Below are 13,562 nucleotides of genomic sequence, written 5' to 3'. Positions count from 1 at the left end.
TTTTCGTAAATCTTTTCGTCCGCTCAACTGACGTTGTTCGTCATCATCTCCCTTCCACTTCGATTCTGTGGCCAATGCACGGACGACTCGTAATGGCAGCAAACGGAGACCGTCTTCAGAGAGAAACTTTGTCACGTTCCCGGTGAACATGGCTCCCATCGTCGGTTCCTGAGATTCAGAAGTTTTCTTTTTGCTAACTGTATCGGTTCCCCGATCGGTCTCAGTCTCGAGGGCTGCAACTCCCGATGCAGATCTTACGATGAACCGCATACGCCTCGCGAGCTCAGCCTGGAGCGGTTGTCCGCCGATATGGTTCGCTAGATGAATCGAGCTCCCAGTCACGGGTGCGTTCGGACGTGCGCTATCATCAACCGAAGGAACACCCAAACGGAAATACTGTCGCGAGGCAATAGGATGATGCAGTCGGCTCTCTCATCCCGTAACCGCCGTCCTTGAAGCCCGCGACAAAAAATCGATGAGATTTTTCTCCTCCCACTGCGCGACAACAACGCCTGCAATGACGTGCGCAATAAACTCGAGATGCTCTCTCTGATCGTTCAAGGTAGAGAGACGGGCGCCGTGAGGATGATATCCAGCTCCGGGGTCGGGATCGGCCGTCACGGTGCCATCGGATTTTTTTCCCCCAGGAGGAGCTCGCGCGGATTCCAGGGCAGCGACCTCCAGTTAGCGTGGCCTTCTGTGGGGAAGGGTCGAGAATCGTATCGTCCCCAAGAGCAATGAGCTCAGTCCGAAAATGCGCCGAATCGGCTCTGAGCAGACAAAGAGTAAAAATCGGAAGCTACTGAACTTATGGAAAATCGCTCGATCCGCGGTAGATACCGCAGCCAAGGTATCTCACAACAGAGCTCTCCACTCGGGAAGGGGATCGAGGGGCATCGGAGACGAGTTCCGGCCCAGTGTCCGGATAGCGCCCCGAGCAGATCGCTCGAGAGCTTCTCTCAGAATACCCCGGGCCAATAGATTAGACGAGATATCCGAAGTTGAAGAAGCCAGAGGCCTGGAGGTGGATTCAACGAGAAGCATCGAAAGCAGGGGCGAACCGAGGGTATCGACTTGCTGAATGGACAGACCTCCTTCCCCTGAATCCACTCGAATGTCTTGAATGGTCGCTCCTCCGGACAGCGGAAGTTTTCACCCACATCACCGACCCTAAGTCGGCTCGGAGCGGTTTCTTGGGCGGAATCCCGGGGACGTGAGGACAATTAGGATGCTCTATGCGCGAACAGTTGTGTGGGAGGTCTACCCCGGGAATTTTTCAAATGCTCCCGAAGCCTTAAGTCGCGGAAATTCCGAGAAGGATTCTGAGCTGCTTCCATTTCACCCCCCTGGCGCCGGGGGGCAGTGCGCGCGGAGGGAATCTGACTGGCTCGTTGCCGCAGCGAATGTATGGGAACCTTCTCCGGCCTTGGCCTCCCACGCATTCGGGGTGCGTCCGAGTAAGAACGGAAAACACAACTCGGAGTACGATTCGGCCGCAGGATGCGAACCCGTCAGCTTCCACATGAGAAAGCGTAAACGTAGAGATCCAAATCTGCGGACTGCCGAGAGTGCTCGGCTATCGATCCGACAACAGAGAAAAATTTCATGATCCCATTCCCGGGAATCGGGTGTGATAGAGAGCAAGTCACGCTGGGGGAAATCGCCCTCAGTCCGAAGCGAACATTCAAGGGAATGCTGGAACTACATTCCTCGATTAGTTTGACCTTTGGGGGCATCCCCTTACGGGCTGTATACCTGGCCCATCGGTCAGCGTTCTGCTCCTGAGATTTGATCCAGAAACCGTGGGTAGACGAAGGGATTCGACCAGAACCTGAAGGCGTCCGCATCAGTTCGACGATGGTAGGCTCTCACTCAGACCACAGCAGGAATTGCCGATTCACTGCATGTTCGATGAGGGTTCTGAATTGATGACCTGAACTCCGGGAAGGCTCTGGTGGAATCCGAGAGAATCTCAGAGCGATCAGTCATAATTTTGTTCCCTCACATCGAATCTCTGATGCCGGAGCATTCGACCGACCTTCACTGCGACCGTCTGACGCATGGCACTAGAGTCGCTCACCGCGACCACTTGAAGGAGCCTGACCCACGCATCAATTTTCGCTCGATGCATCAAGGCACAATCATGCAAGGGATATCGGCAAGCTGCATCTCAGGGAAGCGAGTCGCACTTGGATCGATCGGAATCCGATCTGAGTTGACGCATCACTCAAACAGATATCTGGCAGATCGGTCACTCAAGTATCCCAGAATAAACTGATCAGCCAGTGATAGGTTATAACGTCCGGAGTACAGGAGCTCGAGAAAACTGACTGAGTATAGACCGATCGATTGCGAAGCTATGCCGAGGGAGAAATTATTTTTGGTCGCCAGCGAGAGGGAGAGCAGCCTGGTTCTGAATCGCTGCCGATACGTATTAGTAGATCGCCTCATGACAGCAGCCGATCAAAATCCTCCTCCGAGATACCGAGGGAGGGAGGAGGCTTCGATCCTGACTAAAACACGCTCCGTCGGTACCTCTTGAGGTCAAGCTTCAAACCATCTATCTATGAAACCTTGCACCGAGAACCGTGTAGGAGGAGTGATGCGATCACTACAAATGATTGATACAATTCGATGAATATTCTCTGAAATCTCATTGCCCATGAGTTGCTCGACCATTATTTGCCAGAGCGGGATACCGCGCAGCTGCCCGACTCTTTAGCGTCAGGAGGGAAATAATACGCGAACGAGTCGGGGACGGATTGAAGGCTCGCAGAACACGGAGCGTGTCCGATGGAGCTAGATGGACGGATGAGTGCTACGCGGCCGAATGAGTGGCGAGCCTATCTATCAATGAGCTCACCTTGCCTTAGTTCGCCGGAGCCCACGAAGAGAGGCATTTGTTGTGGTTCACACAAGTGCGAGGCTTTGAGACCGAATGGCTACCTTCGCTCGACTCTATTAGGACGTGCGAGCTTTTGAATAGAAGCTCCTTCTCCTCTCCATGTTCTGTTGTTTGTCTTCTCTTCCGTCGGCTCAATTGCGCTCTAGATTGCACCAAAGGCAATCGCGTGGCGGGAAAATCATGTTGAGCACTCGCCGGAAGGAATGCAGCAGACATGAACGCTTTCCTGCCGTCTATTCATTAGCACACTCATTGTCAGGCAGTGCGATCCACCATCGGTAACAGCGAAAGATCCAGGGGAAAGCGATCATGATCAGCACTGCCCCTCTCTCCGAGATTAGCAGTCGTAGGTGTTTACTCACGAGTGACGGACGATCGCTTGCATACAAGGCTGTTCCGGTCCATGTGATCTGATAGCGTCAGGGACGAGATTCAAAAATGAATAAGTGAACAAATGTTGAAGAAAACATGGGCGAGGATCGATACGAAACCATGAGGAAAAGAAAGGTTCTCGCGACGACGCCCATTATCCTAGCAGACCCAGTCCCCTGCCCCCCTCTATATTCATACGTCAAATACTCCTCCTTCATGTCTCCTTGATGGCGGCTGTTGTACCTGTTTTCATGCATAAATTCGGAGCTCCCTCCAAGAATTATCTCGTCCCATGTAGCATATCTTCAGATGGAACATTTTCGCTCCCGGATTCTCTCGACTGTTCTGTAAACCATCTCTTGCAGTGGGGAGTGAATAGCTCCCGAGAGCAGATGCGATGTTGTTCCGACATGGTAGACATTATCCGACCGGCAACTCAACGGCCCGCCACCAGCCCGCGGGAAGTGGTCCGCGAAGGCGCGCAACGTCGGCTCCTGGCTCCCGGGCGCCCTCATCTCGTCATATACCGACAGCTGGCGGCGAAATTCCTCCTGTACCTTTGGAGCAATACATTCGAATCGATATTGCGAACATCGCGGACGTACATCTTCATTCCGTCGGGTGTTCTTGTTATCGAGCTTACATCTTCGCTTACGTACAAGAGACCTGCGAGGAGGGTGCGGATACTCGACACTTCCGACAAACTATTCGTCGGGGCGAAACCGTCGCGAAATAAAACTGCCGTTCCTCGCTAGAGCCCGCGTTGCTATGCTACAGCGTTGGATGATCGTCCCTTTGTCGGGTCGACTTATTCCGTCCAGCAACTAAAACTCTTTTAGCAGAAGCTCCGCAGAGAGAGCAGAATTCCGTATGCAGTCAAACTACTGTCTATAATGGTGTTCTGGGCTCACCATTCCGCCGCTCGCCTTTATTTGTATGCCGTCAGAAGTGAATTATTCGCCTTGGTCCATATTGTCCCACTGCAAATTGAATTGGAGCTCAGCTGCACGACACCTGCCGGCCGTTGGACTTAAATTCCAGCTGGAGGGCTTCTCTGAGTTCCCGAAGATATGCTCGACTTCGGCGCGCGGCACGCACGCTATACTCTGTGGATTTCAGACAGGCCTTGTAGGAACAGTCCGAACAATGCGTTTTCCGGAAATTGATTTCACTACGAGGAGACCTCGGTGACGAGAGGGTACCGTGTGGGGCGGTTCCGCCGTAGCTAGGTTTCTTGCTGGAAGCCGCCGGAAAATTCAGCCCACACCTCATGACTCACGAGGTCTTACCGAATCGGGCAGAATTTCGATTTCGCTCGCGCCTTCGGTGGTCGCCGGCTGATGAGCGAGGAAGGGGAGAGTAGACGTCAGACTCTCATTCTGTCTTGAGCTTTCAGAAGTCGAGCCGCGATAATACCTAACAATATTCCAGCTTTGCAACTCGCTGCGGTGCAGCGTTCCAGTGGGAATGCTCGAGGGGCTCCACCCGCAGCTGAGCGGTGAGCCCGTGCTCTGTCGTTCGGTCTTGCATCTACTTTTTCATTAGGACTTGGCAGCCGCTCGGAATAGTCTCCAGCTCCGAGGAGTTCTAAAATGGCTTACTCGCGCTGTATGTGCTTATTTATTCACAGAAGGAAGTCACTTTCTGACCACCGGAGCAGGGGCCCTCCGCTCGGGACAGCGACTGCGTAATTGCTACGAATCTTTCGTCAGCCGTCGTCAGCGGAACTGGCACGAGATTTCGGTATCTCGTTCAAAAAAAACGGCCTGAATCACAAGGGGGAAATGCGTCGTCCCGAATCAATTTTCATCCATCGATGCAGTCGACATGGGCCGTTCGCTAAGACCCCTCATGACCCGAAGCTCATGAAGTGTTCTGTTTACGGGAGGCCTCTCTCGCACTGTAGCGGGATTCCTCTGCAGGATGGAGGTCCTCCATTCTGATTTTCATGACGTCTCCGTCGGAATGGATAATGTGTCCTCAGACTTTTGTCGGTGATCGTGCCTTCGAAAGATCTTCCGGGTCCGGCACACTAGGCTCATGGCTCGGTAGGTTTCACCCGGACCCGCTTTCCTTCGTCCTTGAAGTCCGCTCGACTCCCAGCGTGTTATCCCCGATCTGTTGATTCCCATCGGGCTGTTCTGTCGAATCAGTGTAAGCAGCAAACAAAACTTGGATCCGAGAATCCCCGGTCTCTGTGGATGCTCGAACCCTTCCCGGGTTCGAAACTCCCGCTCTTCTCCTCGTCGAGTCTTGAGGTTCGAGATTCTGACCTGGCCTCACTCCGATGCCTTTTCCCTCGAACCTATGTGACCTCATCAGTCTCATTCCACAAGGGATCCATCGCGTTATTTCCGGCGATCGTGAGTCGTGACCTCCGTCTCGGGGGCGCCGACGAGAATTTCTCGACTATTCCTCCCAGCTGAGTCGTCTCCCTCGCCAAACGCGGATCCGTCGCCGGGAAGAGCGCCGATCGGAGACATTGACGTGGTGCATTCATTTGCGTGCGTTATGCGGGTCCGGCATTAATCAAATCTCGCTTTGCCTGCTCCCTCCGTACTTAGTGCAGACAAGCGTAGTCGACGGCTAATGGCTCACCCTCCTGGGAGAGGAACATCTTTGTCGCGAGCTTTATTGCGATTCTTCGCCATCGTCTCCAGGATCCGCGGCTCGCGGAACCTCGAGAGAACGGTGTGCTCATCTCTGGGATGCTTGCTGTTTTCTCAATTTTTCTTCGCCGCGGGGAGCGAGATGCATAGCTTCCAAATTCGGCTGAGGCTTCAAAAAGAGCATGCTGTCCTCATCTGACCCATATCCTGTCTCGGCCCTCCAATGTTGCGCTCATTTCGGTGAGAGGAGCTTTCTGACTCGGGTTAGCGGTCTGGGATTGTCTGTCTAAGTTTGTGTGGTTTATATTGAGCGCTACCCTGGCGTGACAGAGTCTTGTTGCTCCACCGCAAGGTGCACTCGGCGGCTCTGACATTGATCTCGGCAGCCTGTGGGCTGAATGCGCGGCACGACTCGTTTGTTGCTTCGAGAATGTCGGAAAGATATATGTAGATTCGCCGTCCCGCGAGTGAAACTCTTTCCAGAATATTCCACATCAAGTCTTCGTTTAGCGCAAGATCGACAAGCGGGACGCTCGCGCGCCGGTGGCATTTTTGTGAATTTTGATGAGAACGTTTTTGGGGCTAAAGGAGCGTACGAACTGACTTGAATGCCGCTTTCATCAAGTCCCGGAGCTTTCCTCGTGTCTCACAGTAAAGCCTATTACAAAGACGCTCTTGTGGATTTAACATCCGAGTTAAAACGCCACGCCTCTACTTTCCGTGTCAGCTCTGGACGTGGCTAGTCGAACCACGGTCCTCGTTCGTTTTTTAGCGTGTGTACGCAGGCGAAGCTCTTAGAGTTGAAAGCGGCTCGACTCATCTCTCCAACACCTAGGGAAATTGACAACGACCAGCATGGCGCCACGAGTCAGTTTCGGTTCCCAAGACCAAGATCTTAACACTTCTGGACCGTGGAGTCCGGGGCGCACGGATAAGGGATTCGTTCATTTGACGCAAATATCTAAACCGCTCGCCGATCAACGGCAAGCCTTCTAGTGCTTTGCTGGAACGCTCGGAGCCTTCTTCCTCGTCTTCCCTCGCGCAGCAAGACCGAGCACACCTTGTTCTGCTGTCGAACTCATTCGCGGAATCTCATCCATCGCACCCCGTCGATCATGGGCAATCTCGCCATGTGGGTGGAGTCGCAACTCGACGTTCTTGTGAAAATCGCGTCAGCAGATCTTCTTGTTCTTGCGTCACGGGATCGATCCGAAACTCCAAATGTTTTGTCTCTCGCGAAGGATACGCTTTCGGCCCCACTGCCACAAGGAAGGGAGGACGGAATAAGTCCCAGTTTCCATTCGGTGATGGCCCTCGGCATCTACGCATTCTTTCGGCATTTTCCCGAGAGGAATGGGAAGGGCTGCCGTGGACAGTTGTACCGAACGAGCGACCATCCACTCGGGACAATGCCCATGTGGTTCAGTTGACGCTCCGTCTTGCGAAACTCAATCCTGAACTTGCCAGCGATCTCCGGGCTTTCTCAGACTTTTCCTCGCGTCCGCACAATTTTGACACTCACTCAGTCAGAGCTGAGCGCACCATTCGTATATACAGACCAATGGCCGCCGGCTGAAATTGAATCTTGTTATAGAGTAATGCTGTCGCACAGTGGGAGTTTAGTTCGAGTTGGGAAAAAGCTTCGGAGCGATAGAATGATCCAGTGCGAGTGCGATCCGTCGCGATGCGTTACGGCTCGGAACGAGACGATGTTATCGGAGCAAATAATCGTCTCCGATGCAGGCAAATCGAGATGTTCGCACGTTCACTCGGCAAATAGACACTCAATACTTTCCCGATTGCCCGATGCATCCGGAGCGCCTTCTCTCCCTCTGTCGCAATAGCAGCCGTCAATATTTATGCTGTGAGATACGTTACGTCTATTCACAACTCAACCCGTATGAGAGACATCATTTTCGAGTCTTCGATTGATTTATCGATTGATTCAAAGCGGATGACGTCTCCGTTCATCGGGCCTCGCAGATGGGTCTTATCTATATCCAATGAGTTCCTTTAGGAAGTGGTTCTCGAACTTTTACGGGCCGTGGACCCCCGTGGACCCCCTATGGATTTGTAGCATTAGATCCAAGGACCCTGTGGGGGTCCTCAGGGACCCCTCCAATAGGATCCTATGGAGAGCCGAAAATCGCCATGGACCCCCAGGGGTCCCTGTGGACCACTTTGAGAACCACTGCTTTACGGGGACCACACCGACGGGTGGTCGAGTGGGTAGCGCGTTTGTCACTTCTCGTGCAAACGTGCATAGCCGCAACGACGCCGCTCGCGCGGGAGGCGGTGTGGGTTCGATCCCTGCTGCCGGAAAAATATGCAGGTACTCGGCCTTGATCCTCCTGGGTACATTTGCTCTATGGATCCGTCCTCGGAAGCAGTGTGAATAACAGTACCCGGGACGTTAAACCTTGGCTGTGTGGATCAGCCCGAAAAAGTTTTTTTTTGCTTTACGGGGACCAACAACTAATCCGAGGCCGATTTTGTCGCGGTGCGAGGCTCGGAGCATACGAGACAAAATGGAGGAGGAGGGCTTATTCGTCGAGTCCAAAGTAGCAGATTCTGAGCGCTGCTCGTGCTCTGAATGAGATCCTGATTCGGTCCGGAGTAATTATCTCAGCCTCCACTCCATGCAACCCTCTGCGGAGCCTAATTACCGCCGGAGATAATTGCAGGTAGTCCTATGTTCGTCTAACAGGGATTAAGCTAGATCAGCGCAAAAAACGCATTCGAGGAGAAGAACAGCCAATTGAAAATGACAAACAAGGAAGCGAATCAGCAAGCGACTCCCGAAAACCAGAAGGATCCTGGTCGGACTCACATCTGTATATTCTTACTTTGAGACTAAAAACTACGCTGGATTATTTATTGTTACATGCGTCAGTTGAAGGATTCTAGTCTCCGTCACGGTTCCGCGAAATACACGGAAAAAAGCTGCCGCAAGCCCCGGTAATCCGACGGTGCGTCTATCGACTTTGAAACTCGTCTTCGTCGACCCTCCGTATCCGGTGGAAGTCCCGCCAGGACGACTTGGGGCTTCTCGTGGCAGCTCGGCGGAAAGTGGATACAAGACGTAGGCTGTGTTCATCAAGGCAAAGATCTCGTTACTCCCGTCGACCTCCTTCCCGATAGTTTGCTCTGTGTAGACACTCGACTCCATTCCACCATTCCCTGCTCGACACGTTCCCTATCGCCTTCCGCTTCGTCGCCTCGTTGCCCAACATCGCGTAGCCGTCCACTTTAATTTGACGGCCGGGCGACGATTCGATTCTATCGCCTCCAGGCCGTGCGTTATTTCTGTCTCCGTGCAGCGCCGCTTCCAACCTGTTTCCATAGAGCTGCGAGTCGATACGGTTATTGCAATGCACATTCCGGGACTTGTTAGCTCCGAATCGATCGCTTGTTGAAATGTCCGGAGTGGCTTTTGCTGTCCTCTTCGCGGAGATTTCTCTTCGCCAACGCAAAAACAGTTCTGTTGCGTTTTATCGCGAAGGGTCGTATCTGGTTACTCGTTTTCCTGCCCCGCGAGGGAACACAAATCAAGTCTGCGAGTCCCCGAGGAGCCAATTCGTGGACCGAACGGCAATTCCGGATTTGATGGCGGATTTGCCTTTCATCCGATTGCCTCTGTAAGTCTCAGCGATCCTGTCGCCAATCCCTGTTTCTCAAGACCGTCTTCAAGAACGCGGAGGAAGAATGGCATCGGGAAGAAGCCTCGCGGAGCAAATTCTCGTTCCCGAGAGAGGAATCGGAGATGAAGGAGGCCGGGTGCGATCACTCGAACGCGAGGTTTTCTCCGCCAGCGACGCGCCCATTCATCGATAGGAATTCCTGATTGGGAGCGATTTCCGGTGAAGGCAAATTCCGTTTTTCGACTTTCGAGAGGGGTCGCGCACGGAGCACTACTTGGACCTATCTTCGCGTGACCGATCTTCAGAAGCAGCCTTCCGAGGTCATAGGAAACATCAGGATTTTTATGAAACATGGTTGCGGAGGCCCTTCGGCTAGAGCGAGGAATCCCAGGAATGAGGTCCTCGTCTGCGACGAGTTTGCGAGGGCGGATGAAGATGATCAAATTAAACCTCTCCTCGACTTTTCTCGGAAGCTCGTTTGGACCTCCGGAACTACATATGTATCTAGTTGGCACTCGTAACACAGTATCGTCAGGTTCCAACGAAGCAAGCCACGAGAAACTATCGCGTAGATCCGATGATTGCAGGGCCCTCCGTCAAGTTCTCTGGAGTCAGCCTCCGTGTTTGAGAATCGAACCACTGTCTAAATCATCAGCACTCATTTCGACGAACTTGTAGTCCGTCATTGAGCTCCTCTTGATTAGAATGAATCGATATCATTTTAGTCCTCTACATCTAAATTCGAATCCTGAGAATTCCGTCCCTCGAGAGTTGTCTATGGCGAGCCCGCCGAAAGCTCTTGGCCCTTCAGTGGATCTTACCCCCCGCTCCCTGCTTACGACTCCACCACATAGAAGTCAATTTTCCAAAGCATCGCATAACTGGGAGCCATAAGTACCCAGAGATGCTACGAGTATGGAAATTTCCCGGAATGGAGTGGAGCGTTCTTTGTTTTGTCCAAGGTGGCACTAGCAGTCAGGGGTCGTAGACGTTCGAACCGCCATGTTGGGGGTCCTCCAGAAGCTGCACTCCTCCGTTTTGGAATCTCGAGAATGCGTCAGCAATGAAGGCGTGTCCGTCTTGCAAAATCTCGATTGGTCATTTTATTATTCAATGCAGAAGAAAATTTGCTTCCGATACAATTACCATAACATCATTCTCGTCGACATTGTCATCGGTACCATTATCTAATCACATGTCGCTAAATTATATGTATGTGTAGCGATTGGACAAAATGGGTGTCTTACAAGTGTACTTTCCATGGGCCTACACGTTTGGTTCCTCTGTCGGACTCCCGGGACAGAGTTCGGTCACGTCGAGTACGAACACTCAATATTGAACTCGCGTGATTCAGCATCGGGTTCATAATAAAGTCTTCAATAAAAAAGTCTTCGGCTAAGTTATCCTAGCGATCGATCTCACTGGATCGTCGTTGAACCCTCGTCACCCTATCGTCAGCGTCGAAATTCTCACAAAACTCAACGCTATCAAGAATACTCTCGGCATCCATTGACGATTGCAATTATGTCGATGCCCTTACGCCTGGCTTCGATCCCCGAATGGGTTCAAAGTTATAAACAACAATGTATCGAATTCCGCTCGCCCAGATGGTATTGCATCATCGAACCTTACAGTTTAGGATGATCACTGGACTTTGTGGGAATGCCTCGAAATCGCTCCATCGCTCATCGATCGTTGATAATAATCGTCGATCGTTGGCGGGACAGCGATTATAATCTCCAGATTTCACTATGAGCGAGCCCCTCGTTGTTTCATGGATGAAAGCTACGGACTTTCTGAAAATTTCCCCTTCTACAAGAAGAGGCCTTCGAAGATCAAGGTCTCTATAATTCACCGCACCAGTACGCGATGCAGAAAATGTGGTCGGTTGACTGCGGTACATCGAGCACTACCTTCGTGACTTTCAGACAGGGCGCGACCGGCTGCGACGGAATTATTACCATAATAAAGTGAACAACTAGCGTTCCCCGTCCATCGTGGCTTCTCTTTGGGTCCGTAATTCGACAAAGTGGGAAAATTCAAGACTTTCCTTCGACAACGGGGTGGCGGGTTCAGAGACGAGTTCTTCATGGGAAGTGTAATCCACACTCCTCGATTCACATACCACCATTCCGAACATCGATTCGGGCCTCGAGCCTCAATGATAATTTAGACTAGGGTGATGAAGGAAATTGAATTCAAGATAAATACGGTAATCATGATGAGAAGGCTCGAAGAATTCAAAAAACAGCGATAAGAAAGGAGCAGAGTCGAGTTTCGAAATTACAACAACCATCATCAAGATCAATCACTCCCCCAAATCCGCTCGTCGATACAATAATTATTAATATTATTATTATTATTACATTATTAGTTACCTCATCATTTTATTCAATAATGACAATATTGATATGTCACGACGATCTCGAAGTCGGAGCACCTTGTCCTGGAGAAGAGCATCATCATGACCTTGCCGTTTCCGCTGCCAGTCGGCGAAGCTCGGGGAGCAGCACTGCAGGGACGCCCGCAGCAGGGAAAATACGGAAGGGTGGAGAAACTGCTGAGCGAGAATGCCCTCGGGCTCGAGAGTAGCCAGTCATCTGTCGTCTCTCCTGGCTCGCTCCAAGATGTCGAATTGGCCCCAATTGTTCTTCTCTGTTCTTTTCATATGTACAAATGGGATGCGTTCCCCGTTTCCGGGAAACCTTAACCGAACAGAGACCAGGATTCGGAGCTCAGACTCCGAATCGAGGCACAAGGTACGGCGTGAAGATGGTCCGTGTGCGCGCTTTGATCTTACATTGGTTCAATGGTGAATGAGCCCATTCTGGAATGAGAAACAACAAAATGAACTATTATACGTACTCATGGAACTCCTGACCTCCTGCTGTACTTTCGGGAATAGGCCCTCGCTGCCCGGACCCGGAGCGGACGGGAGCGGTGGTATTTTCGGCGGAATACGAATGAACCAGGTTAGTCATTCTCCTCGGAGAACTCTCAAGAGGGAGAGCTCGGAAAGAGCTCCATGAGCCCGAATAAAACGCTTTGCACGAGGTATTTCGCTGCCACGTTTTTTATGCCCCAGGAACGTTGGAGAGCCTTTAACACCCTCTCTCTCGATATAAATCCCTGTTGTTGTAGTCCTTGCGTACTTCCGCTGAGCTCATCTGCATATGTGGATGGATACACACGGTCAGAGAGAACTTAGGGACTACCTGGCGGGCCGTCCGCCATCCACTCTGTTGAAAGTTACTCGTCGCTCATTCGGAGCCGGGATCCAGGGCCATTGAGGTTGGCGACGGCCGCTTTACGAACGCTCCGGGAGCACCGCAGGGAGATTGGGATGAGAGCTCACAGGGAAACGTCTTGATTCGTGAGCCGCAGAGGACGAGCTCTCCATCCTCGGTCTGGCGGTCGAGGGAAATTCCCGCAGGCCGAGGTTTACATTCTTACGTCACTCCGACTTCATCAAACGAGCATTTCGGAAGGTTGTTCATTCAGGAATATATTGCATCATCAACGTATTTTATTGAGAAACAACGAGCCAACGAGGAAAGCGAATTGAATCTCGAAAGCGGTCCCAAGACAAGACAGTGCTCACCAACAAATTCCTCGGTGAAAGTTTGGCTGTTTTGAGTGGCCGCATCGTCTTTCTGTACTCCGTTCGTCTGTTGCGAAGCCACCTGAACCGCCGTGGGGTCAGGATACTCGTCTCCATACAGCTGCGAGGACAAAGGAAGCAGTCAGTGGATTCGATGCAGGCGATGTTTTTCAGAGAGCATCTATTAAATCTTCTCAAGACCGACGGGAACGGAGAACGATGGAGGAACTCCGAATCGCTGGAGAAGGGGAAGAACACGAAGAGACTTACGAATTGATCCGACGGGTTCGGTGGGTTTTGGCCATCCGCTTGCGTGGTAGTAACCTCGGTTATCTGCCGTTGCATTGCTGCTTGACTGTAGCGGGTAGCTGCTGCGAGTCTGGAGAAAATGAAGAAATATTCCTACTTAGAGCCCTCACAGGAAGCGATAACCG

At 51.9% G+C, this 13,562-nt stretch overlaps 1 protein-coding gene across 1 annotated transcript in view; it reads right to left on the bottom strand.

The window, feature by feature from the left end:
• Positions 1-12,262: 12,262 nt before the first annotated feature.
• Positions 12,263-13,562, bottom strand: part of LOC100907467 (KH domain-containing, RNA-binding, signal transduction-associated protein 3) — a 46,591-nt gene continuing 45,291 nt past the window's right edge. The window contains exons 7-9 of the mRNA XM_003745870.1: positions 13,399-13,507; positions 13,129-13,249; positions 12,263-12,354 (exon numbers count right to left, since the gene is read on the bottom strand). Of these exons, the coding sequence (XP_003745918.1) occupies positions 12,263-12,354; positions 13,129-13,249; positions 13,399-13,507 (322 nt within the window). The remainder of the gene's footprint in view (positions 12,355-13,128; positions 13,250-13,398; positions 13,508-13,562) is intronic.

This window comes from Galendromus occidentalis, unplaced genomic scaffold, assembly GCF_000255335.2.
Source record: "Galendromus occidentalis unplaced genomic scaffold, Mocc_1.1 scf7180000077485, whole genome shotgun sequence".
In the NCBI taxonomy this organism is placed as follows: domain Eukaryota; kingdom Metazoa; phylum Arthropoda; class Arachnida; order Mesostigmata; family Phytoseiidae; genus Galendromus; species Galendromus occidentalis.
The sequence above is the reverse complement of the archived record's forward strand: the minus strand, read 5'-3'. Positions and strand labels throughout refer to the sequence as shown.